This window comes from Pseudophryne corroboree, chromosome 2 (genome assembly GCF_028390025.1).
Source record: "Pseudophryne corroboree isolate aPseCor3 chromosome 2, aPseCor3.hap2, whole genome shotgun sequence".
Lineage (NCBI taxonomy): Eukaryota > Metazoa > Chordata > Amphibia > Anura > Myobatrachidae > Pseudophryne > Pseudophryne corroboree.
In genome coordinates, this window is record NC_086445.1 from 43,238,853 (window position 1) to 43,264,954 (window position 26,102).

At 47.5% G+C, this 26,102-nt stretch overlaps 1 protein-coding gene, 1 long non-coding RNA gene and 1 pseudogene across 3 annotated transcripts in view; 1 reads left to right on the forward strand and 2 right to left on the reverse strand.

The window, feature by feature from the left end:
* Positions 1-8,331, reverse strand: part of LOC134997017 (uncharacterized) — a 54,635-nt gene extending 46,304 nt beyond the window's left edge. Inside the window, exon 1 of the long non-coding RNA XR_010199578.1 lies at positions 8,219-8,331. This is a non-coding gene — a long non-coding RNA (uncharacterized LOC134997017). The remainder of the gene's footprint in view (positions 1-8,218) is intronic.
* UVRAG (UV radiation resistance associated) overlaps positions 8,143-26,102 on the forward strand; it is a 138,038-nt gene continuing 120,078 nt past the window's right edge. The window contains exons 1-4 of one of the 2 annotated variants that reach the window (XM_063951244.1): positions 8,143-8,224; positions 15,298-15,415; positions 16,352-16,386; positions 20,292-20,453. In XM_063951244.1, coding sequence (XP_063807314.1) covers positions 20,325-20,453 — 129 coding nt within the window. In that variant the 5' untranslated portion in view covers positions 8,143-8,224; positions 15,298-15,415; positions 16,352-16,386; positions 20,292-20,324. Of the gene's footprint in view, positions 8,225-8,378; positions 8,630-15,297; positions 15,416-16,351; positions 16,387-20,291; positions 20,454-26,102 lie in introns of those variants that run through there. The other variant, XM_063951243.1, reaches the window with a different exon arrangement.
* Positions 18,273-18,392, reverse strand: LOC135052288 (5S ribosomal RNA; annotated as a pseudogene).

The following is a 26,102-nucleotide window of genomic DNA, read 5'->3' on the forward strand; positions in this document are numbered from 1 at the left end:
ATCCACCTGCGAGTGAGCCCACTGCGCGCTGAAATTCTTGAGACGACCCCCCACCGCCCCCGAGTCCGCTAGAGAAGCCCCAGCGTCATGCTGAGGCTTTTGTAGAAGCGGGGGAGGGCTTCTGTTCCTGGGAAGGAGCTGCCTGTTGCAGTCTCTTCCCCTTTCCTCTGCCTCGTGGCAGATATGAATATCCCTTTGCTCTTTTGTTTTTAAAGGAACGAAAGGGCTGCGGCTGAAAAGTCGGTGTCTTTTTCTGTTGGGGAGTGACTTGAGGTAAAAATAAGAATTTACTTACCGATAATTCTATTTCTCGTAGTCCGTAGTGGATGCTGGGGACTCCGTCAGGACCATGGGGAATAGCGGGCTCCGCAGGAGACAGGGCACATCTAAAAAAGCTTTTAGGTCACATGGTGTGTACTGGCTCCTCCCCCTATGACCCTCCTCCAAGCCTCAGTTAGGTACTGTGCCCGGACGAGCGTACACAATAAGGAAGGATCTTGAATCCCGGGTAAGACTCATACCAGCCACACCAATCACACCGTACCACTTGTGATCTGAACCCAGTTAACAGTATGATAACAAAACGAAGTAGCCTCTGAAAAGATGGCTCACAACAAGAATAACCCGATTTTTGTAACAATAACTATGTACAAGCATTGCAGACAAACCGCACTTGGGATGGGCGCCCAGCATCCACTACGGACTACGAGAAATAGAATTATCGGTAAGTAAATTCTTATTTTCTCTAACGTCCTAGTGGATGCTGGGGACTCCGTCAGGACCATGGGGATTATACCAAAGCTCCCAAACGGGCGGGAGAGTGCGGATGACTCTGCAGCACCGAATGAGAGAACTCCAGGTCCTCCTTAGTCAGAGTATCAAATTTGTAAAATTTTACAAACGTGTTCTCCCCTGACCACGTAGCTGCTCGGCAAAGTTGTAATGCCGAGACCCCTTGGGCAGCCGCCCAAGATGCGCCCACTTTCCTAGTGGAGTGGGCCTTTACAGATTTAGGCTGTGGCACGCCTGCCACAGAATGTGCAAGTTGGATTGTGCTACAGATCCAACGTGCAATCGTCTGTTTAGACGCAGGAGCACCCATCTTGTTGGGTGCCATACAATATAAACAGCAAGTCAGACTTTCTGACTCCAGCCGTCCTAAACTATATATATATATATATATATATATATATATATATATATATATTTTAGGGTCCTGACAACGTCTAGTAACTTGGAGTCCTCCAAGTCCCTAGAAGCCGCAGGCACCATAATAGGTTGTTTCAGGTGAAAAACCTGACACCCCCTTAGGAAGAAAACTGGAGACGAGTCCCAGTTCTGCCCTGTCTGAATGGAAAATTAAATATGGGCTTTTGCAAGACAAAGCCGCCCATTCTGACAAACGCCTGGCCGAGGCCAGGACCAACAGCATGGTCACTGTCCATGTGAGATATTGGTCAACAGCATGTTCACTTTCCATGTGATATATTTCAAATCCACAGATTTGAGCGGTTCAAACCAATATGATTTTAAGGAATCCCAACACTATGTTGAGATCCCACGGTGCCACTAGAGGCACAAAAAGGGGTGTATATGCAATACTCCCTTGACAATCTGGACTTCAGGAACTGAAGTCAATTCTTTTCGGAAGAAATTCTACAGGGCCGAAACTTAAAACCTTAAAGAACCCCAATTTTAGGCTCAAAACACTCCTGTTTTCAGGAAGTGTAGAAATCGACCTAGTTGAATTTTCTTCGTGGGGCCTTCCTGGCCTCACCCACGCAACATATTTTCACCACATGTGGTGATGACGTTGTGCGATCACCTCCTTCCTGGCTTTGACCAGGGTAGGTATGACCTCTTATGGAATGCCTTTTTCCTTCAGGATCCGGCATTCAACCGCCATGCCGTCAAACGCAGCCGCGGTAAGTCTTGGAATAGACATGGTACCTGCTGAAGCAAGTCCCTTCTTAGCTCCCCAGGCCCTTAGTCCTCTGTGAGCATCTCTTGAAGTTCCGGGTACCAAGTCCCTCTTGGCCAATCCGGAGTCACGAGTATAGTTCATACTCCTCTATGTCTTATAATTCTCAATACCTTGGTTATGAGAAGCAGAGGAGGGAACACATACACCGACTGTTACACCCACGGTGTTACCAGGACATCCACAGCTATCGCCTGAAGGTCTCATGACCTGGCGCAATACCTGTCCCGTTTTTTGTTCGGGCGGGACGCCATCATTTCCACCTTTGGTCTTTGCCAATGGCTCACAATCATGCGGAAAAACTTCCCTATGAAGTTCCCACTCTCCCAGGTGGAGGTCATGCCTGCTGAGGAAGTCTGCTTCCCAGTCGTCCACTCCCGGAGAGAACACTGCTGACAGTGCTATCACATGATTTTCCGCCTAGCGAAAAATCCTTGCAGTGTTTTCACTGCCCTCCAGCTTCTTGTGTCGCCCTTTCTGTTTACGTGGGCGACTGCCGTGATGTTATCCCACTGGATCAATACCGGCTGACCTTGAAGCAGAGGTCTTGCTAAGTTTAGAGCCTTATAATTTCGCTCTTAGCTCCATCTATGTGGAGAGAATTCTCCAGACTTGATCACACTTTCCTGGAAATTTTTTCCCTGTGTGACTGCTCCCCAGCCTCTCAGGCTGGCCTCCGTGGTTACCAGCATCCAATCCTGAATGCTGAATCTGTGGCCCTCCAGAAGATGAGCACTCTGTAATCACCACAGGAGAGACACCCTTGTCCTTGGATATAGGGTTATCCGCTGATGCATCTGAAGATGCGATCCGGACCATTTGTCCAGCAGATCCCACTGAAGAGTTCTTGCGTGAAATCTGCCGAATGGAATTGCTTCGTAATAAGCCACCATTTTTACCAGGACTCTTGTGCAATGATGCACTGACACTTTTCCTGGTTTTAGGAGGATCCCGATTAGCTCGGATAACTCCCTGGCTTTCTCCTCTGGGAGAAACACCTTTTTCTGGACTGTGTCCAGAATCATCCCTAGGAACAGTAGACGTGTCCTCGGAAAAGCTACGATTTTGGAATATTTAGAATCCACTCGTGCTGTCGTAGAACTATTAAAGATAGTGCTACTCCGACCTCCAACTGTTCTCTGGACCTTGCCCTTATCAGGAAAGCGTCCAAGTTTCTTTTAAGAAGAATCATCATTTCGGCCATTACCTTGGTAAAGACCCGGGGCGCCGTGGACAATCCAAACGGCAGCGTCTGAACTGATAGTGACAGTTCTGTACCACGAACCTGAAGTACCCTTGGTGAGAAGGGCAAATTTGGACATGTAGGTAAATGTCCCTGATATCCAGTGACACCATCTCGTCCCCTTCTTCCTGGTTCGCTATCACTGCTCTGAGTGACTCCATCTTGATTTGAACGCTTGTATGTAAGTGTTCAAATATTCCAGATCTCACCGAGCCGTTTGGCTTCAGTACCACAATATAGTGTGGAATAATACCCCCTCCCTTGTTGTAGGAGGGGTACTTTGATTATCACCTGCTGGGAATACAGCCTGTGAATTGTTTCCAATACTGCCTCCCTGTCGGAGGTAGACGTTGGTAAAACAGACTTCCGGAACTTGTGAGGAGGAGACGTCTCGAATTTCCAATGTACACCTGGGATACTACATGTAGGATCCAGGAGTCCCCTTGCGAGTGAGCCCACTGCGTGCTGAAACTCTTGAGATGACCCCCTACCGCACCTGAGTCCACTTGTACTGCCCCAGCGTCATGCTGCGGACTTGGCAGAAGCTGTGAAGGGCTTCTGTTCCTGGGAATGGGCTGCTTGCTGCAGTCTTCTTCCCTTTCCTCTACCCCTGGGCAGATATGACTGGCCTTTGCCCGCCTGCCCGTATGGGGACGAAAGGACTGAGACTGAAAAGACTGTGTCCTTTTCTGCTGAGATGTGACTCGGGGAACAAAAGGTGGATTTTTCAGCTGTCGCCATGGCCACCAGGTCCGATGGACCGCCCCTTTATACGGCAATACTTCCATGTGCCGTCTGGAATCTGCCTCACCTGACCACTGTCGTGTCTTCGTCTGGCAGATATGGACATCACATTTACTCTTGATGCCAGAATGCAAATATCCCTCTGCGCATCACGCATATATAGAAATGCATCCTTAAAATGCTCTATAGACAATAAAATCTTGTCCCTGTCAAGGGTATCAAAATTTTCAGTCAGGAAATCCGACCAAGCCCCCTCAGCGCTGCACATCCAGTCTGAGGCGATTGCTGGTCGTAGTATAACACCAGTATGTGTGTATATACTTCTTAGGCTATTTTTCAGCTTCCTATCAGCTGGCTCCTTGAGGGCGGCCGTATCTGGAGACGGTAACGCCACTTGTTTTTATAAGCGTGTGAGCGCCTTATCCACCCTAAGGTGTGTTTCCCAACTCGCCCTTACTTCTGGCGGGAAAGGGTATACCGCCCATAACTTTCTATCGGAGGAACCCCACGTATCATCACACACTTCATTTAATTTATCTGATTCAGGCAAAACTACAAGTAGTTTATTCACACCCTACAAAATACCCTTATTTGTGGTACTTGTAGTATCAGAAATATGTAACACCTCCTTCATGCCCTTAACATGTAACGTGTGGCCCTAAAGGAAAATACGTTTGTTTCTTCACCGTCGACACTGGAGTCAGTGTCCCTGAGGTAAATGGGCGTTTTTACAAGCCCCTGGCGGTGTCTGAGACGCCTGGACAGGTACTAATTTGTTTGCCGGTCGTCTCATGTCGTCAACCGGCTCGCAGCGTGTTGACATGATCACGTACTTCCACAAGTAAGCCATCCATTCCGGTGTCGACTCCCTAGAGAGTGACATCACCATTACAGGCAATTTGCTCCGCCTCCTCACCAACATTTTCCTCATACATGTCGACACACACGTACCGACATACAGCACACACACAGGGAATGCTCTGATAGAGGACAGGACCCACTAGCCCTTTGGGGAGACAGAGGGAGAGTTTGCCAGCACACACCAAAATGGTATAATTATACAGGGACAACCTTTATAAAAGTGTTCCTCCCTTATAGCATTTAATATATATTTATATCGCCAAATCAGTGCCCCCCCTCTCTGTTTTAACCCTGTTTCTGTAGTGCAGTGCAGGGGAGAGCATGGGAGCCTTCCCCTCAGCCTTTCTGTGAGGGAAAATGGCGCTGTGTGCTGAGGAGAATAAGCTCCGCCCCTTTTTCGGCGGGTTTTTTCTCCCGGTTTTTAAGAACTGGCCTGGGTTAAAATACATACATATAGCCTTAATGGCTATATGTGATGTATTTATTTTGCCAATAAGGTACTTATATTGCTGCCCAGGGCGCCCCCAGCAGCGCCCTGCACCCTCCGTGACTAGGTCAGTGAGCCGTGTGACAACAATGGCGCACAGCTGCAGTGCTGTGCGCTACCTTCATGAAGACTGTGAAGTCTTCTGCCGCCTGTTTCCGGACCTCCGTTCTGCCGTCTTCTTCAGCGTCTGTAAGGGGGATCGGCGGCGCGGCTCCGGGACGAACCCCAGGCTGACCTGTGTTCCGACTCCCTCTGGAGCTCAGTGTCCAGTAGCCTAAGATCCCAATCCATCCTGCACGCAGGTGAGTTGGAGATCTCTCCCCTAAGTCCCTCGTTGCAGTGATCCTGTTGCCAGCAGGAATCACTGAATGAAACCTAAAAAAAAACTTTTCTAAACAGCTCTTTAAGAGAGCCACCTAGATTGCACCCTTCTCGGACGGGCACAAAAACCTAACTGAGGCTTGGAGGAGGGTCATAGGGGGAGGAGCCAGTACACACCATGTGACCTAAAAGCTTTTTTAGATGTGCCCTGTCTCCTGCGGAGCCCGCTATTCCCCATGGTCCTGACGGAGTCCCCAGCATCCACTAGGACGTTAGAGAAAAGGTGGATTTCCCGGCTGTAGCCGTGGCCACCAAATCCGATAGACCAACACCAAATAACTCCTCCCCTTTATACGGCAAAACTTCCATATGCCGTTTTGAGTCCGCATCACCTGACCACTGTCGCGTCCATAAACTTCTTCTGGCCGAAATGGACATAGCACTTACCCGTGATGCCAGTGTGCAAATATCCCTCTGTGCATCACGCATATAAAGAAACGCATCCTTTATTTGCTCTAAAGACAGTAAAACATTGTCCCTATCCAGGGTATCAATATTTTCAATCAGGGACTCTGACCAAACTACCCCAGCACTGCACATCCAGGCTGTCGCTATAGCTGGTCGTAGTATAACACCTGTATGTGTGTATATACTTTTTTGGATATTTTCCATCCTCCTATCTGCTGGATCTTTAAGTGCGGCCGTCTCAGGAGAGGGTAACGCCACTTGTTTTGATAAGCGTGTGAGCGCCTTGTCCACCCTAGGAGGTGTTTCCCAGCGCGCCCTAACCTCTGGCGGGAAAGGGTATAAAGCCAATAACTTCTTTGAAATTAGCAGTTTTTTATCGGGGGCAACCCACGCTTCATCACACACCTCATTTAATTCATCTGATTCAGGAAAAACTATAGGTAGTTTTTTCACACCCCACATAATACCCTGTTTTGTGGTACCTGTAGTATCAGCAATATGTAACGCCTCCTTCATTGCCAAAATCATATAACGTGTGGCCCTACTGGAAAATACGGTTGATTCGTCACCGTCGCCACTGGAATCAGTGCTTGTGTCTGGGTCCGTGTCGACCGACTGAGGTAACGGGCGTTTTACAGCCCCTGACGGTGTTTGAGGCGCCTGGACAGGTGCTGATTGATTGTCCGGCCGTCTCATGTCGTCAAACGACTGCTTTAGCGTGTTGACACTATCCCGTAATTCCATAAATAAAGCCATCCATTCTGGTGTCGACTCCCTAGGGGGTGACATCCCCATATTTGGCAATTGCTCCGCCTCCACACCAATATCGTCCTCATACATGTCGACACACACGTACCGACACACAGCAGACACACAGGGAATGCTCTTAAAGAAGACAGGACCCCACTAGCCCTTTGGGGAGACAGAGGGAGAGTTTGCCAGCACACACCAAAAGCGCTATATATGACAGGGATAGCCTTATAATAAGTGCTCCCTATATAGCTGCTTTAATATATATAATTTTGCCACAATTTTGCCCCCCCTCTCTTGTTTTACCCTGTTTCTGTAGTGCAGTGCAGGGGAGAGCCTGGGAGCCTTCCTGACCAGCGGAGCTGTGTGAGGAAAATGGCGCTGTGTGCTGAGGAGATAGGCCCCGCCCCTTTTTCGGCGGGCTCGTCTCCCGCTCTTTAACGGATTCTGGCAGGGGTTAAATATCTCCATATAGCCCCCGGAGGCTATATGTGAGGTATTTTATGCCAAAAAATAGGTTTACATTGCTTCCCAGGGCGCCCCCCCCCAGCGCCCTGCACCCTCAGTGACTGCCGTGTGAAGTGTGCTGAGAGCAATGGCGCACAGCTGCAGTGCTGTGCGCTACCTTAAGAAGACTGAGGAGTCTTCTGCCGCCGATTCTGGACCTTCTTCTCTTTTCAGCATCTGCAAGGGGGCCGGCGGCGAGGCTCCGGTGACCATCCAGGCTGTACCTGTGATCGTCCCTCTGGAGCTAATGTCCAGTAGCCAAAGAAGCCAATCCATCCTGCACGCAGGTGAGTTCACTTCTTCTCCCCTAAGTCCCTCGTTGCAGTGATCCTGTTGCCAGCAGGACTCACTGTAAAATAAAAAACCTAAGCTAAACTTTTCTAAGCAGCTCTTTAGGAGAGCCACCTAGATTGCACCCTTCTCGGACGGGCACAAAAACCTAACTGAGGCTTGGAGGAGGGTCATAGGGGGAGGAGCCAGTACACACCACCTGATCATAAAGCTTTACTTTTTGTGCCCTGTCTCCTGCGGAGCCGCTATTCCCCATGGTCCTTTCAGGAACCCCAGCATCCACTAGGACGATAGAGAAATTACATTTTTCGTACATGACAGGGGGTGCCCCATTATTATGTGCCCCATTACAACATTGTTTTGTGACAAAGAGAAAGCACTGACAGCAGCCCCCGGCTGGAGGCAACTAGGGGGGCACCAGTGCTCTGCCCAGCACATGACTGCTAGGAGCCGAGCACGGCACGGCAGAGGCACTAAGGCATGAGGCGTCACAGTAGGTGCCCGCATCACTGTGGCAATTTGTAACGGCGGCGGCGGCGGCGGCGGCCTCCAGTAGGAGGACTACCTTGAGGTAAGCAACAAACGCGCTGAGTTTCAGGCTACGCTTTCTGATTGGCCACTCCCTGAGATTGATGGGTGAGACAGCCAATCAGAACGCCTGCCGTCAGGGAGAGCCGTATGGGGGCGGAGCCTGCGGAGAGTGGGTGGAGGCTGCGCGGGAGAGAGAAAGCGGGGGCGCGCGCGCGTGCGCGGCCGTGGACCCGGAAGGAAGAGAAAGCGGCGCGGTCCCGTCACCGTGACAGTCTGTCATTCCCGGAGTGACACCGCCGCCATGAGCGTCTCCGGCCCGGCCAGGGGCACCGGGAGGGACGGCATGTCCGTACTGGCCCCTGCGGCAATGCCTCCCGGGGTTGGCATGGTGGCCGGGCCTGCAGCGGTATCCCGGTCCCTGCACGTAGAGCTGCACTCCCAGCAGGTGAGCTGACCACCCCCTCCCTCACCCCATCATCACCTCTCCTCTCATCGGGTATTGTCCACTGCCCCGGTGCATTGTGTTGGTGGTGCCCTCTGACCCTGGGTGAGCTGCAGAGCCGTGTGCCCCAATGCTGGGTGAGCTGCAGAGCCCTGTGCCCCAATGCTGGGTGAGCTGCAGAGCCCTGTGCCCCAATGCTGGGTGAGCTGCAGAGCCCTGTGCCCCAATGCTGGGTGAGCTGCAGAGCCCTGTGCCCCAATGCTGGGTGAGCTGCAGAGCCCTGTGCCCCAATGCTGGGTGAGCTGCAGAGCCCTGTGCCCCAATGCTGGGTGAGCTGCAGAGCCCTGTTCCCCAATGCTACGTGAGCTGCAGAGCCCTGTGCCTCATTGCTGGGTGAGCTGCAGAGCCCTGTGCCCCAATGCTGGGTGAGTAGCTGCAGAGCCCCGTGCCCCCTGACCCTGGGTGGGCTGCTTAGCCCCGTGCCCCCTGACCCTGGGTGGGCTGCTTAGCCCCGTGCCCCCTGACCCTGGGTGGGCTGCTTAGCCCCGTGCCCCCTGACCCTGGGTGGGCTGCAGAGCCTTGTGCCCCCTGACCCTGGCTGAGCTGCGCAGCTCTATGCTCCCACGTTTTGCACCGGCAGTGCTTTGCAGACCTGACCCCTGTCTTGGTGAGCTGCAGGGGGTCCGGTATAGACCTACACTGTTTAGATCAGGGGATGGGGAACCTTTGGCCCTCCTGCTGCTGTTGAGCTACACATACCAGCAGTTTTGCTATTTGGCCATGCTAAAACTCTTGCAGGGCATGATGGGATGTGTAGTTTAACAACAGCTGGAGGGCTGAAGGTTCCTCATCCCTGGTTTTAGATAGTCATTACGTCGACCACATATGGTAGACAGTGGGTAAGGTTGACATGATAATGGTCGACACAAGTTCTTTTTCCAGTTCTATTGGGTGTAATTTTCATCATGTGACCACAGTCAGTTGAACGTTTATAGTCGCCACGGTCTTCTGCTGCTGCGCTTGTACCTGTAGACCGATTCATTGTTGATCTAGACACTATTGACCTATCATCCATATTCCAGCTGCAGCTCCCTTTGCCCCCTCTGCGCTCTGCTGGACGACCAGTGCAGTGTGCACAGCGGCCGCACGCTGCATGACAAGCGCGGAGACGAAGCTTCCTGCTGCTCTTATGTGTTTAAATCACAATCTGCGTGTCAGGGTGGGAGCTTCTCCCAACCCTGGATCTATGTCCTCCACTAAGCCATGTTCCACCAGCCTTGGCCAACTGCGTTCCTGAGGGATGCAGTTAATATACCTGCTGTCGGGATCCTGGCGTTCAGAATACCGTCACCAGAATTGTGACAGCCGGTAAAATGCCAGACACTGACCAACAGACTTGGATTCGCACACGGGTGGTCGGTCCACGCCACCACCCGAGTGGGAATATAACCGTCCGCAAGGCGTTGCGAGCTCAGTCGCTGCCGGGATCACATATGTATTCCGTATTTGCAGAAAATAAGAACAAGCTGTCTCCTGAAAACCAGAACGCAAATGGCTGCGCTATGAAAACCGCAGTGTATATGGTGGCACCAGTGTTGGGTATTTGTACATGTGCGTTACACGTGCCAGTGGGACTCAGCCCTTCAGAGTGGGTGCAACGTGCGGATGTTATTCTGCCATTTCCCACTTATCCTAACACTTCAGATACGCCAGGAATGTGCATTGTAGTGAAATGAAGCGTTCTGTGTTCCCGATATCAGGAGCCACGGGAGCTGTGTAACCCTCCTCACACACATTCTTGTAGCTCATCTCCAGGGATGATGATGATGTTGTAACCTCCTTTCCTGAATACTGCTTTGCTCCTGACCCTTTTCTATATAAATAGCCTGATTGTATAACTCTTGTGTTCAGGATTTCCTTTTCTGAAATGATGGCAACATACCAGTACATTATAATAAAGACTTACCTGTAACTTCTAACCTGAGCCATGTAAACAGATCCCTGGTGCCCTTCTATCAGCTCGCCTGTCCCACTTGCTTTTGCACATCACTTGTGTGTGCGGATACTTTATTGCAACATACCTTTAACGTCAATGAAGTGATCACTTAACTGCTGTAAGAAAATACAAGAAATGCATCCACCGTGTTATTTGGGTGTAAATGCATCAGTCAGGACAAGCCCTATAGTATATTTATAGTGTAACTTGGTTACAGTAAATACATGACTATAGTATATCAGTTTCCCTGCCATCTGTGTGTATCCGCAATCTGGGCAACGTCTGCTACAAGAGCCCCTTTAATACTGCAGCACTGTGCAGCTGGTAGTACGGTTCCATCCAGTGATTGGTGCTGTGTGTACCACCAGGGTTTTCAGTGCCTACCTCCTCTGCCAGCCGTGTGTACTGGGTTATGTTTCTGTTGTTGCTGTTACTAGATCCATCTAAGGAGCCATGCCGCTGGATGCCCATCTCCTCCTTGTACTTTTTGCCAGTGATGCTGGCATTACAAGTCGTTCGATTAATAATGTATAGCTGCTCAGCAAGCTGTCTGTGTAATGGGCTGCCAATACTCTCGTGTTTTATTGTTGTGTTTGCAGCTAGGAAGATAAAACCCGGCTATCATTAATCTCCAGCGTAACTTTTTACAGCATGATGCTGTGTGTCGGCCTTTCCTCCAATCAGCCTATCGGTACTGAACGAGTTCTCCGTATGCTATGTAGCGACTCCATACCTAGAGGGGTCGATTTCAATTCACCGACTGTTGAATAGCGTCGGGAATTAGCTCCCGGGCGCAATTCAGTTCAGCTCAAGTTAAGTTGGCGAATGCCCGAACTTAACAGGTTGTTTTGTCTGGAGAACGGGTATTCTCCGACTTAACTCCCCGCCGCGAGGGTGATTCCCGACAGAATCAGCCTCGCGCCGGCCGCGTGGCAGCACTTTTGTCGGATTTCCTCTCTCATCCCCCACGGGTGAGAGAAGAATTCCCGACAATTAGTGTCACTTGCCGCTGAATTGAATAGCGCCGCGAGCTAATTCCCGGCGCTATTCAACTGTCGGTGAATAGAATTGACCCCATAAGTTGCATCACATTCTCTGCTTCTAATTTGGGTTTTGTAACCGCTGTTGCTAAAGTTTTTCATCTGCTATTAATATGATATTTACAGCAGGCCCAGCAGATGTTGGGTGAGTATTTTTATTGTTCCATCAACTTTTTTTTTTTGAGAATTGTGGAGAAACGGCAGTTTCGTCATCATTTTACAAATTTTTGATATGTACTAACAGCCTAATGCAGGAGATTTCTATGTTATGCTACAAGAAGGCTCTCAGATCATGCTTCAAACGCTGTTGAACGTAAAAGTATTGTCTACACTTCTCAACAACTGTTTGCATGGGCCCCGAGAGTAATCCCCCTGGTCATATGGGCAGATGATGGCTGATCACATGCAGCCAGGCGATATGCAGCTTACTCAGGCACATTGTGTTAGGAGGGCAGGGGGGGAGGGGGGGGGATCCGAAGGAGAAAATTAATTAATTTCCGTAACAATCCATAGTTTGTAACAGAAAGTGTCAGATGCACACTGTAGCGTCCACACTTCTATATGTAATGTGCTCCGAGCTGTGCTGGGAAAAGGCCACACATTTTGAGTTGAATTCAGTTGGCGGCGGATCCTTCACCCAGCTGAATTTGTGCGGGAACTTGCAGAACAATGTATGCTACCCCAGTCGGCTGGGCGGAGGGTGCGAGACTCTGTGCCGTTGCCAGCCTTTAAACGCAGAGGCAACGGCAAAACGCACCCTTTGCTGGCAATTCATTTCCCACCTTTGTGTGAAGGGCTTGTCTAACACCGGCTGTAACACAATCACAGGATAATGTGAACATTAGACAGTGCGGACTGGATTCTGATAAAGGCTAATTCACCTACAAGAAGGCCTGCTTACATCTAAAAACACGACTGGTGGCAAAGCTGTAAATTACTAGCGCTGCCCTGGGCGATATTGCCGGGGGAAACTACGTATTACATGTGTTCTCATCCACTATTGCTGCAGTCGCACCAAACAGCCCCTCTCAGCGCGCCAGGTTCCGTGCGACTTTGTTACTGCCAGGCGTCTTTTTCACATTTTATTTGCCCGAAAATGCAACTTAGTCGCAGAGCGACGCACCAGGAGACTGTGCTGATTGATTTTATATGCAGCACTTTTGTATCTCTGCGCAACTGAGTCTGAATCTGTAAATTAAGTGCTACGATGCCCAAAAAATTTAAATGGGGTACCCCTCCTGAGCAACAACCAGCCCTGGACTGAAAGCCCGGGACTATGCCCCACGTAATCATGGTACCGTAATATTGTTCTTTACAGGCAAACTGCAGGTTCCAGCAGGCCAACCCCGGCATGCCGTCACTTGTAGAACCACAAGTGCCAGCTGGAGGGCCACATGTTGAATACACATGGTCTATATATAGTATGTTGTTCCTACTGCTTACAAATGTTCCCATTGGCTGGTGAAGATACAGAGCCTTGGATTAATGAAACGCGTAGCCTGGACCACTATGCAGATAGCTATCCTGGAGCTAAACTTAAATGGAGGAGAAACAGCCTCACGTTATTCCAATGCAAATTCTAACCTATCTTGTAAGGTGTTTTTATTTGTGCCTTTTGGTTAGGCTTCCTGATCTATAGACAGTCTTCTGATTTTACATAATGTTAGGTAAATGATGTGCTTTCTAGTTTTGTTATACATCACCTCTCTCTGGGGAGGAATTTAATTCCTGCCCATAGGTGCAATGTGCTGTTCTGGAATGGCACATCGCACCAGCCAGCAACCACAGGTTCTCCCCCATAGAGGTGAGAGGGAAAACTTGTGATGTCAGCTCTACTGTAAATGCTCCCATTGTGGCACTTTGCTCAGATTGAATTTTATCTTACAGAAGACATTGCAAAAACTCTAATCCATCCTCTCATTCTTCCCCACATTGATTATTGCAATAGTCTTCTTACTGGTCTTACCAAAAAGAGACTCTCAATTCTACAATCCATTCTGAATGCTGCTGCGAGGCTAATCTTCCTCGCTAGACGTTCATCGTCTGCAGATCCGCTCTGTCAGTCCCTCCATTGGTTACCGGTATTCTACCGTATTCATTATAAAGTTATTTTACTTGCAAGGCCATTAACCAAACTATATCAACGTACATCTCGTCACTCATCTCAAAATATCTCCCTACCCGCCTTCTCCGCTCTTTACAAGATCCGCTTCTCTCATCCACACTCATTACTCGCTCCCATGCATGATAGCAGGACATTCTTCTGGCTGCACCCACTCGCACAACAAGTCTCTCCTCTAGTCTCGAAATCTTCAAGCGTTCCCTGAAAACTCTCCTATTCAGACAAGCTTATCAAGTTCTGGAACCGCTCACATTACCTTCATAAATATTCCATCCCCACTGTACAGTGACAATCCACACACATCCTCACGTATAATATTTTCTTTTTTTTCACTTTGACATCCTCCTAACCTCTAGTCAGCATTGCTATGTGACAATATCATATAGCCCATCAAGAACCTTTGCTATCTGACTGGACCATTATGCAATAGGTAGCACCTATCCTTGTGTATCAATGCCTATTTACCAATAGAGTGTAATCTGGCGAGCAGGGCCTTCCTACCTCCTATGTCTGTTATTACCCAGTCTTGTTCTATTACTGTGGATCTAATTGTAAAGCGCAACGGAATATGCTGCACTATATAAGAAACTGTTAATAAATGAAATAATCAATATAATGGCTTGCCCTATAAATCCACATAGCAAACTCTCTCTCTAACCATCTCTGTCCAATTTGCTATGTCACGGAGGGACGCATGCTTGTTCTCACAATTCTGTTCTTTGTGCGACGTCCATGACCTAAAATTATCCCAAATCACATGTTGCCGATTAACTTTTTTTTTTCCTCTTCCAAAAAGAATAAAACGCAGCTACGCAGGAAAATAGCCCGTGGGAGCTTTATCCTAATAACAGTATTTTAATGCCATGTGATAAGTTTCCTCGCTAAGGGGGGGTATTGGTGAACAGTGACCTTGTATGTGTGCAAAATTGTTATCGAGTGTGTGTGTGCGCCCGTTTTATTAACGGTTTTCTAGCTGCGTCTGCTGAAAATGATTCATACAAACCCTACGTTCTTAAACGAAAATATTATCATTTTTATCATAGTCGTGCATTATTGATATGGTGCCAACAAGTGTCCGTAGGGATGTACAGATAAACGGTGACATTGAAAACACAATCCGATGTACAAAGTCCAAAAAGAGCTGTGCAGTGTTGTTCCCCAAATAGAATAAAAGTTACTTCTCTTTGAGAGTTTGTATTGGTCCTCGTGGGTTTTAAAAGTGACTTGCAAGTATAACATTATGCATATAGTAGTTTATATCCCTGTTTAGCTGAATTATTAAATTTGGAAATAACCATTGCTGTATGACAGGCGCTGGCCAACCTGTGGCTCTCCAGCTGTTGTAAAACTACACATCCCAGCATGCCATGCCACAACTTTTGCATTCCCTAATAGCAGGGCGTGCTGGGATTTGTAGTTTCACAACAGCTGGAGAGCCACAGGTTGGCCAGGCCTGCAGTATGACATTCTTATAAAACATCCCTGCTTCCTCACCCTTTACTGTTGTGTTTAGAGACGCCTCCGTCACTTGCGGAATATCGCGGCACGAAACATCGTCAGCAAGAATGGGTACCGCCTGCTGGATACGTACTTTACTCTTCACTTGTGTGATGGCTCCAAAATTTGCAGAGGTGGGTTGCAAAAAAAGTTGTGATTTTTTTGCCTTTACGTTCTGTGTACTTATTATCAGTTTTGTTTCGTTTGTGTTAAAAATGTTAAAAAAAAGTATAAATTTGGCCCTATCACTTTCCAGACTACAGAAGTCGCATACAAATGTGCTGGTCGTGGTGATTCAGTTTCTATAGATAGTAGCAATTTAATTCTGGAAAATTCAATAATGAGACCACAGGAGGTGGTTTTCAGATGATATACATTCATTTACTAGTAAAATTAAAAAACATCCATAAAGCCTGTAAAATCATACAAGAGGAGATGTACGATAAGACCATAATAAAATCAAAAGACATGCTATACTGTAAGCAGAATATTTAAAAATAAAATTTAAAACTAAAGGCAAAAGCCAGCGTTATCCGTGCCCTATGGGTAGGCCTACCATGCTGTCCCTTTAAACTGGGATGCTTATGAATTACACGGGTTCTGAAGCTGATTAAAACCAGGAGAAATGCAGCCAGCCACAGAACCTGTGTAATTCATTAGTGTCCCGGTTTAAAGGGATAGTATGGTAAGCCTACCTGTGGGCAATTACATAGCAGGGTACTCCCTGTTGGAATTATACAATGCTTCGATTGCTGATGGCTAGCACTAGTGATGTTATAGCACAGTTAGCGACACTTGTGTCTGAGCAGGTGAATAGTTGTAAAAGTTTTTGTAAAAGTCCTCATACCATCCCAAGGAACCTGTATGTACGGCATCTAACAGACTACAGTGAGCGGATCTGTCTAAGGTAACTGTTGGATTGTGTTACATTAGCTGTATACTGTACTGGATGTGCCTTTTAGAAGATCCTGCTCTGTATTTAAGCCACCTATTACCACTGGATCAGATAGATGCCACTAGTAATGTTAATAAATGCAGTTTGTTTTTTACAGTATGTTTCTTTCTTGCAGAGTTCTACAAGAGTGAGGTGGTGAAGGACTCTTTGGTAAGTTCAGTATCTTCTCCATCACTTCCAAATCCGCCACAAACTGCTGTAGGCCACCATCGCCCTACTTACTGCGTGTATATCATCCACTTAATGAGCTGCTCGAGCCCTAGAACAGATACGATCGTCCTAAATTACAATGTTCTTCTCACATTACCAACTTTATCTTACGTGCTGTGACAAGTAACATTCTCTGTTTTATCTCCGTGACATTATGTCATGCAGTTTCTGACTTTTCTGGGAAATCACCAGTTCAAAAATAACTTTTTCTTTTGCTCCAGTACCAAATAAAACCTTGGATCCTCCCAGCAGACTGCGCTACGTTTCCTGAGTGACCCCAAACATAGAACCATTTTTAGTGTAATAGCTGCTAAAACAAAATACAGGTTCACTGAGACAAGATATTAAAAATACAAAGTTGGTGGACAAACCTAGGGAGAACAGCTGGAGAATTTCCACATAGTAATCAGCTTTGAGCTGTCATTTTATAGACCACTAGATAAATGATAGCTAGGAGCTGATTCGTGTCTATGGGCACTGTCTCCACTAGTCATCCCTAGAAGGTTATAATACATCTCCCCTAGGAAACGAATCTCGTTAATGAACTTGAAATTTTTTTTTTAACTGAGGGTTTGTTTTTTTTTCTTTAAGATTTGAAATGTGAAAATTATTTCATCTAGATTTATAACGGTTTTCACTTAATGTTGCTGGAATTGTAATCTAAAAAAATAAAAATATATATAACACACAGGGGGGTGGGGGATATAGCGACCAATGGTGTCTTAGAGAGATTCAATAAAAACTAGTAGATAAAAAATAGACTAAAATTTGTGATAAAAGAATAATCAAAATGAGTAGATCTAATAAATTTATTAACAAATATAATTAACAAATAAAAATAGAATTGACAACTATGATAAAATTTGAGCAGCAAATCTCTTTAAAAAATGGGATATAAACAGTATACACAATACAATATAGTACCAGTTAAAAAATGTAAAAAGATTTTTGCTTAACTTGGTATGAGGTCACTGCCAGGTTTTCCAACGCGTTTCGTCATTCAGACTTCATCAAGGGGTAAAGGTAAAATGGGACCAGGCTTCTATTTATATCAGTACTAATCTCATAGTAATTGTGACCTCACTTCCTGTTAATTAACCATGGTATTGTAAAACAGACTAAGAACTTCTAGTTATAGTTAATCAATAGCCTCATTTCATAGTTTATATGTATATAGTGTTACAAAAGCGTTTGAAGAACAGGTTTGGAGTTTGAGAGCTTTAAAAAACTCATATAGATGCGCCGGCGGATCTTCCGCCCCACTTCCGGTTTTCTGTCGTCGCGGCACTTCCGCCCCACTTCCGGAACGCGCCCGCGGCTTCCAATGCTTCTTATAGACCAGCAGTACTTAGGCAGATTTCTCCCAGGGAGTTCATTGCGGCGGCCATCTTTGTAGAGGTTTTTACGTAAACGGCTTCATACGGCGGCCATACTTATGGAGTTCATGGTCAGGGACATTAGTGTTAATCCTCCGTTTTATTAGGCATGAAAAATAGATAAGAAAAGGGGGTTAATCAGTAGATAGTTTCTATCAGGCTGGTGACAATAAGTTTTTGATATATAGATCACTATAAAACATAAATATTGAATGAAGAATAATAATAATAAGCGGACTTTCAAGTAAATGGTTATATAGTTGCATAGATATTAAATACGTATAATATATATGAAAAATATGTATATAAAAATATTATAATATTAAAGTGCATGGTGCAAGATACATTTTTACACGTATGGATAATATTTATAAGGTGCAGATTATGTGAATCAATAATGGTAATAAAGTGATCATTATGACACGCTCATGTAGGCTTTTAAAATCAGTTTGGTTACAGTACCTGATCTTCCCAGGTGGTCTCCCTAGTCTGGTACTGATCAGGCCCGACACTGCTTCGCTTCCAAGATCGGGCGAGATTGGGCCTTTCCAGTGTGGCCTGACTGTAATAATTACTACTTACCATACATGTGTCATAATTATAATAACGTGACTATGAGCATACAGTGATATGGGAGGGGAAGGGGGGCGGGGTCCCTCACCGCTGACCGCAAAGTTCCCACCATTGAAGATAATGGAGCGGCTGTGCAATGCGCTGTCTGACAGCTCAGACGCGCATAGCCAATCAGGAGAGTGACACGACGTGGCGCTCCCTGATTGGCTGAAGGGACCCTCTGTGACAGGAGTCACGGGGGTCTCAGCATTCGGGGAAAGGGGTCCCATGTGTAAACATGGGACCCCTTTCAGTGCGTGGATCGGGTATGCGGTTTGTTTTTTTTGCCAAGTACGTGGATTACAAAAAAGAAAAGGACAGCTACACTGGATTTAGGTGAGTATAATTTTATTTTCAGGTACACCCTGGATTCTACTTGGAGAAGTGGACAGAGGTCGGCGTGTGAACATAGGTAAGTATGTGTGTCGGCATGTATGTAATAAAGTTTTACTATCACTGTGTACGTGTCCTGTTTTTATTTGGGTATTTTTTTTTGCAGTAGAACTACAGGTACCAGCGGGCCCTTTCCCCCCCCCGCATGCTGGTACTTGTGGTTCTCCAAGTACCAGCTTGCGGGGGAGGCTTGATGGGACTTGTAGTTCTTCTGCAAAAAACAATATTCTTTTATTTTACACAAGGCTATCAGCCTCCCATCCGCAGCCCATGGATGGGGGGACAGCCTCGGGCTTCACCCCTGGCCCATGGGTGGCTGGAGGGGGGGGACCCCTTGATTTAAGGGGTCCCCACTCCAGGGTACCCCGGCCAGGGGTGACTAGTTGGGGATTTAATGCCACGGCCGCAGGGACCGGTATGAAAGTGTCCCCCGGCTGTGGCATTATCTCTCCAGCTAGTGGAGCCCGGTGCTGGTGTTAAAAATACGGGGGACCCCTACGCTTTTTGTCCCCCGTATTTTTTGCACCAGGACCGGACGCAGAGCCCGGTGCTGGTTCTAAAAATACGGGGGATCCCCTGTCCATTTTCCCCCCGTATTTTTACAACCAGGACCGGCTCAAAGAGCCCGAGGCTGGTTATGCTTAGGAGGGGGGACCCCACGCAATTTTTTTTCAGGATTTTAACCCATTCCCACCCCTTCCCACTGAAAACCATGCTCTCTCTATTTTAGTCAGTTAAAAAAAAAAATATTCTTTTAAAAAAATATATAAATAATACTTGTCTCCTAATAGACATACCAAGTACATAATCCCATCTAATATAAATAGATATGCTATTAGCAATAAAAAAAACACCAAAAAAATGTTTTAATTTTTTTTTTATTAGATTCCGCCAGCAAAGTGAGGCGGAATGAAATTTACGAAATTACTGTCGAAAAGCACTGTTGTCGAATCGACATTCTTCAATTGAATATACTTTTGTCGAAAAGCCGCATTTTTAACAGTGCAGACATGTCGAATTTGACAACTGTCGAATTTGAAAAAGTCGAATCTGAAACGTCCGTTTTTTTGTTGAAAACTACTGTATTGCATTGTCGAATCCAATTCGACATGTTTTTTTTTTTTTGTCGAAAATGCCCCGTTTTTCGACTTTTGCGGCAATTCGACCGCAATTGCATATACCTATATGATGGTAGTTCCCTGTCCACAAATACTAATAACTGTTTTCAGGCAGCGTGAAATAATAATTTGTGACTTTCATACAATATGTGTAATTAATGACACTTTAATAGTTTCCAAATAGCAGTTTTAATTTTCTCTGTTACGGTTCACTTTAAACTGCAATGTTGAAATGGTTTTGTGTGGTGAGGATATATTCCCCATTCCATTTTTTTTTCTGTGTATAATTTTAGCTCCGCTACTGTAAGCATGTACTAAACTGATTGTGATATGTTCAACCCTGCAGAATCCCACGTGGAGGAGTCTGGATTTTGGATTAATGCCGGACCGCCTAGATACGTCTGTGTCCTGCTTCGTTGTTAGGATATGGGGTGGGAAAAAAGATGTTTATCGACTGCTAATTGAGTGGAAAGTGAATCTTGATGGCCTTAAGTACTTGGGCCCGCAGGTAAGGAAATTCAACAATACATTTGGGGGGGGGGGGGGGACATACAGTTGATCACAATAAAATGGACTTTACCAAGATTTATTGCCCGATGGTGTTATCGGGCAATTTAATTGAGTACTGTGTGGTTTTTTTGCGTGAAAACTGACCCGTTTATGTGCAAAGAATACAGGATAAGTTCCCGGATCCATGTGTTTTCGTGGTGACGAAATTGGGTCTGTTACCAGGGATTATTTTTCTTCTGCCTCCATGTAGGTGAAAAAAATTCCAGATACTGCCAGCTATCGGGTAATAAGACCCCAGGGATCAATCAGCCGCGGTAATTCCCCCCCCCCTTAGTATGTAATTATGATTGCTGTGCACTTCACAGTAGTGGGGTTTGGGGCAAGATACTATGGGGGAAATGTATTATCTGGAACAGTAAAGATTAGGAGACTCAGGTCCTGCCTCCACCATTAACAAGGTCAAATATCAATGAAATGTAGTAAAAATCTTTTGCCAAAGAGGAAGAATATTATTTCGCCTCTACAGTGATTCCTGCTCTGCTGATACTGGTGATGGAGACCGGTGCAGACCGGCAATGCGAGTTTGGAGCGCTATGTTGAGATTAAAAAGAAAAGCGAGGATGTGCAGTAGCGCCAGCCGGAGCGGGCAGAATTAACGGAGCCTGTAGAGAGAGCGGTCAGTGCCCCTGACCTGTCATGAATTGTGATCCCCCGAACGGTGCTATATCAAGGTATAGCCGCGCCGATAATGACAGAAAAAAAATATAGAAGCTGCGGCACTCGAAGTCTTAAAAATGTAAAGCGTATTCAACACACCATCACATCAACTCCAACGTTTCGGGGCTGTCCTGCCCCTTTGTCAAGGTGAGTCAGCCCTGAAACGTTGGAGTTTATGTGATGGCGTGTTGAATACACTTCACATGTTTAAGGCTTTGAGTGCCGCAGCTTCTGTTTTCCCGGTGGGGATGCCAGCAGGGGGAGCAGGTCGGACCTGAGGCCCCTCCCCCCAGGCCCAGGGCGCCATTTCAGCAATGTTCCCGCCCTGGAGCTGCTTCCTTCTCCCTCACTCCCGGTCAGCAGCCGTTACAGATAGAGCCTTGCTGTTCCTGGGATTGCTGGGGCAAATCCTCCTCTGTGGAACCGCCTGACTGCCAGTGCTGTGCTTCCTACAGGACACTTGAGTATTCTACCTGTCAGAAAGAGTGCATAAATTCAGGGTTGTGTAGTACAAACACCCTGTGATATACATCCAGTGCTTACTGTGTTTGTTATATCTATAGTTATCACATATAGCCATACTGAGTATTACTTTGTATTGCTAGTCCAGTGCAGTTTATGGTGCATAATTTCTGCATGGTACGCTTGTGACTATATATATATATATATATGTGTGTGTGTGTGCATGTAGCTGCTACGTGGTTGCCTGATTGCAGGGTTTTTCACTCAGCGTGCTATTCCTATATTGCTATACCTGAGGGGGCCAAGTGTTTCAGGTTTTTCTCTGCAAATAATATAGGATTGTTTCACAAGATATACTAACGGAGTATTTTTACTTGTGATTTATAATCCCCATATATTCTGTATCTATTGAACTCCCGGTCTGTGCCTTTTTTAGGCTCCTTTTCTGAGAGTTTTTGTTAGGTATAGTGCTGCTAGTTTTTGTACCGGGTTGCCCATTACTGTGCACATAGTTATGTCTGCTACACGTGGCAACGACGTTGGGGCCTCTCCCACACTACGTGGTTGTGAGGCTGCGGACGTAATGGAGGATAATTTAGCAGCTGAGAGTTCAGGTTCAGGGGGTTCCTTACCCCCGAGTGGGTCGGTAGGGCTTGGGGCATCACAAGACCCTCCTTGGGCTACATTCTCCACATTGTTAAACACGCTTGTGACTCAATGGACGCCCCCTGTGGGGACCACCTGTGCTACTACCACAGTTTATGGTCCCCGCTGTGAACCTGCCATTGGCGGATCAGCTTTCCACTCAGTTGCAGCATTTGAACCGATCCATTTCTAAATCTAAGGGTCACTCTTGCCCACATAAGACTAAGTCGTCTTCTAAAAGGGCGATTACTTCCTCCCAACCCACGGCTTTGACCGACACATCCTCTGAGGAGGACGGTGCATATACTGACCCCTCTGACGCTGACGTTTCAGGTGGGGAGGGGAAGTCATCCGTGGATGTCTCGGATTTGATTGAGGCAATACGGCTCATTCTTCAAGTGTCTGATGATTCTGAGCCTGAAACCGTCTCCAAGAAACCGGATAGGTTTAAGCGTAAGAAGGTGGTTAAACAAGTTTTACCCTACTCTAAACACCTGGTTGACGTACGTCAGGAATCTTGGGAAAATCTGGGGACAAAATTTACACCGAATAAGAGACTTTTGGCTCGCTATCTTCTCTCTGTGGAGGTGTGTAAAAATTGGGAAACCCCTCCGCCTGTAGATTCTCATGTGACGCGCATGGTTGTTTCTTCTGCCCTGCCAGTAACTACCGTCACTTCTCTGAAGGAACAGACAGATCGTCATGTGGAGGGCTTTTTAAAAGCAATTTATACCCTTTCGGGGGCTGTGCAAAGGCCAACTAATGCAGCGACTTGGGCTGCTGAAGCTGTTGAGGCGTGGGCTCAGGAGCTCGAGGCGGAACTGCCTTCCGATGCACCTGAGCATGCTCGACAATGTCTCATATATTGCCACGGCTTCTCTGTACCTTAAGGAGGTGGCCTCCAATGCCGGGGTGCTCGCGGGCCAAGGCTGCTACTGCACCCTTTTTGGCCAGACGTATCCTTTTGTTGAGATCCTGGTCGGTGGATTTGGATTCCAAGAAAACCCTGGAGGTGCTTCCTTTCAAGGGAGACATTCTCTTTGGAGAAGACCTCAATAAGATTGTGGCCGATCTGGCTACTGCTAAAACAGCCTGCCTACCTAGTATAGCTCCTTCCGCACAGAAGGCTAAAAGTACTTTCCCTCGGCCCTTTCGCACTCCAGGAAAAGCAAAAGGTCAGGCATACCCAACGCAAGCTCGTGCTTCCAGGCCTGCCAAGCCCAGACTGAAGCGTGCCTGGGTCGCCCGTCAGCCAGCTTCCAAAACTGACAAGCCGGCCGCATGACGGGGCGGGTCTCCCTCTGGGGGATCCCAGGGTGGGGTGTCAATTTCTAGGTTTTACCCAGGAATGGTCAAAGACCCCTTCGGATACCTGGGTGAGGGAAGACGTTGCTCGAGGTTATGCCATACCCTTCAAGAATAATCCCTCTCATCAATTTTGCCTTACAGATGTGCCTCTGGATCCGGCAAAAGCAAACACGTTGCACTCTGTGGTACATTCCCTCCTGTCCGCAGGAGTGGTGGTACAGGTGCCTCTGACCCAGAGGGGCAAGGGGTTCTATTCACCGCTGTTTCTAGTCCTGAAACCGAACGGGTCCTCGCGGCCCATTCTCAATCTGAAGTCCTTGAACAAGCATGTGCGGATCTCCAAGTTCCGTAGGGAAACGCTGCGCTCCCTGGACATACAGAATGCCTACCTACATATTCCTATTGCAGTATCTCATCAACAGTACCTGCGGTTTGCAGTGGGCAACCTTCCTTACCAATTTCGGGTGTTACCCTTTGGTTTGACAACTGCTCCGCGAGTTTTCACCAAAGTTATGACAGTCATGATGGCTACACTTTCCGCCGTCAAGGGGTCAGGATACTACCATACGTAGACGATTTGTTGATCCTGGCGAGTTCCCCAGAAATTCTCCTGTGTCATCTTGATTTGACGGTCCAGTGCATGAAAGCCCACGGGTGGCTGATCAACTGGAAGAAATTCTCCCTGGTTCCGGCTCGGAGCATGGTACACCTGGGAGCGTCATTGGACACCCGCAACCAGCAGTTGTTCTTGTCTCAGGAGAAAGTCCTGAAACTTCAGGACAAGATCCGATGCTTCCTATCCTGTCCGCAAGTGTCGATTCATTCGGCAATGCAAGTGCTAGGTCTCATGGTGTCTGCTTTCGACATGGTGGAGTATGCTCGATTCCATTCTCTCCCTCTGCAGAAGTTGATTCTGTCCAAGTGGGACGGCCTGCCTCAGCGGATCAGATCTCACATGATCTCCCTATCTCCGGAGGTCCGCCTGTCACTGAGCTGGTGGCTTTAGGACCAACGATTGAGCAGGAGTCGTTCCTTCTGGATATCCAACTGGGTCCTGCTGACGACGCATGCCAGTCTGAGAGGTTGGGGTGCGGTGTTGGAACAACACTCTCTCCAGGGTCGGTGGAGTCCCTACTCCCGATAAACATTCTGGAACTGCGGGCAGTGTTCAATGCGTTGACAATGGCCCAGCATCTCATACTGAACAGACCTGTTCAAGTACAATCGGACAACGCCACCACGGTGGCGTACATCAATCATCAACGCGGCACTCGAAGCCGCATGGCAATGAGGGAAGTATCAAGGATTCTTCAGTGGGCAGAACGCCATTTGCCGGCCATATCAGCAGTGTTCATTCCGGGCGTTCTGAACTGGGAGGCGGACTATCTCAGTCGTCAGGATGTGCACGCCGGAGAATGGAGCCTACATCCAGAGGTGTTTCAACTTCTCGTGGACAAGTGGGGCCTCCCAGATGTGGACCTGATGGCATCTCGACACAATCACAAGGTTCCGGTCTTCGGAGAAAGGGATCCTCAAGCAGCGTTCGTGGATGCTTTGTCAATCCCGTGGAACTTTCAGCTGCCGTATGTGTTCCCTCCGGTGTCATTCCTGCCCAGAGTAATACAGAAGTTCAAGCAAGAAGGAGGAAACCTACTTCTGGTCGCTCCAGCGTGGCCCAGGCGGCACTGGTTCTACGATCTACAGGGCTTCTCGTTGGATCGTCTCCTTTTACTTCCACGACGACCAGACCTCCTCGTTCAGGGCCCGTGTGTTTACTAGGATTTGGCCCGTCTGGCTTTGACCGCATGGCTCTGGAAGCTTCTGTCCTGAGTGCCAAGGGTTTTTCTGAGGCGGCCGTTCAAACTATGTTGAAGGCCTGTAAGCCGGCTTCTGCTCTGATATACCATAGGGTCTGGAATGCTTACTTTACGTGGTGTGCGTCTCACAATCATGACGTTTTCAAGTTTAGTACGGCAAAACTATTGGCCTTTCTACAACAAGGCCTGGACTTGGGCCTGCGTCTGGACTCCCTCAAGGTGCATATCTCTGCCTTGTCTGTTTGGCTTCAGAGAAAGATCGCTACCCTACCTGATGTCCATACATTCACTCAGGGTGTGTTGAGGATTCAGCCTCCTTATGTGCCACCTGTGGCCCCTTGGGATCTGTCTGTAGTCTTGGAGGCCTTACAATAGTCTCCGTTTGAGCCTCTTACCTCTGCTGACCTTGAGTGGCTTTCCCTTAAGGTGTTGTTTTTGCTGGCTATTGCTTCAGCTAGAAGGGTCTCGGACTTGGGTGCCTTATCCTGTAAGTCTCCCTATTTGATTTTTCACCGTGACCGGGCGGTGCTTCTAACACGTCCAGGTTATTTACCCAAGGTGGTGTCTTCCTTCCACCTTAACCAGGAGATTGTGGTTCCGGCCTTTAATTCTCCTGAGTTGTCTTCCAAAGAGCGATCTTTGGATGTGGTACGGGCTCTCCGTATCTATGTGAAGAGAACTTCCTCCGTTAGGAAATC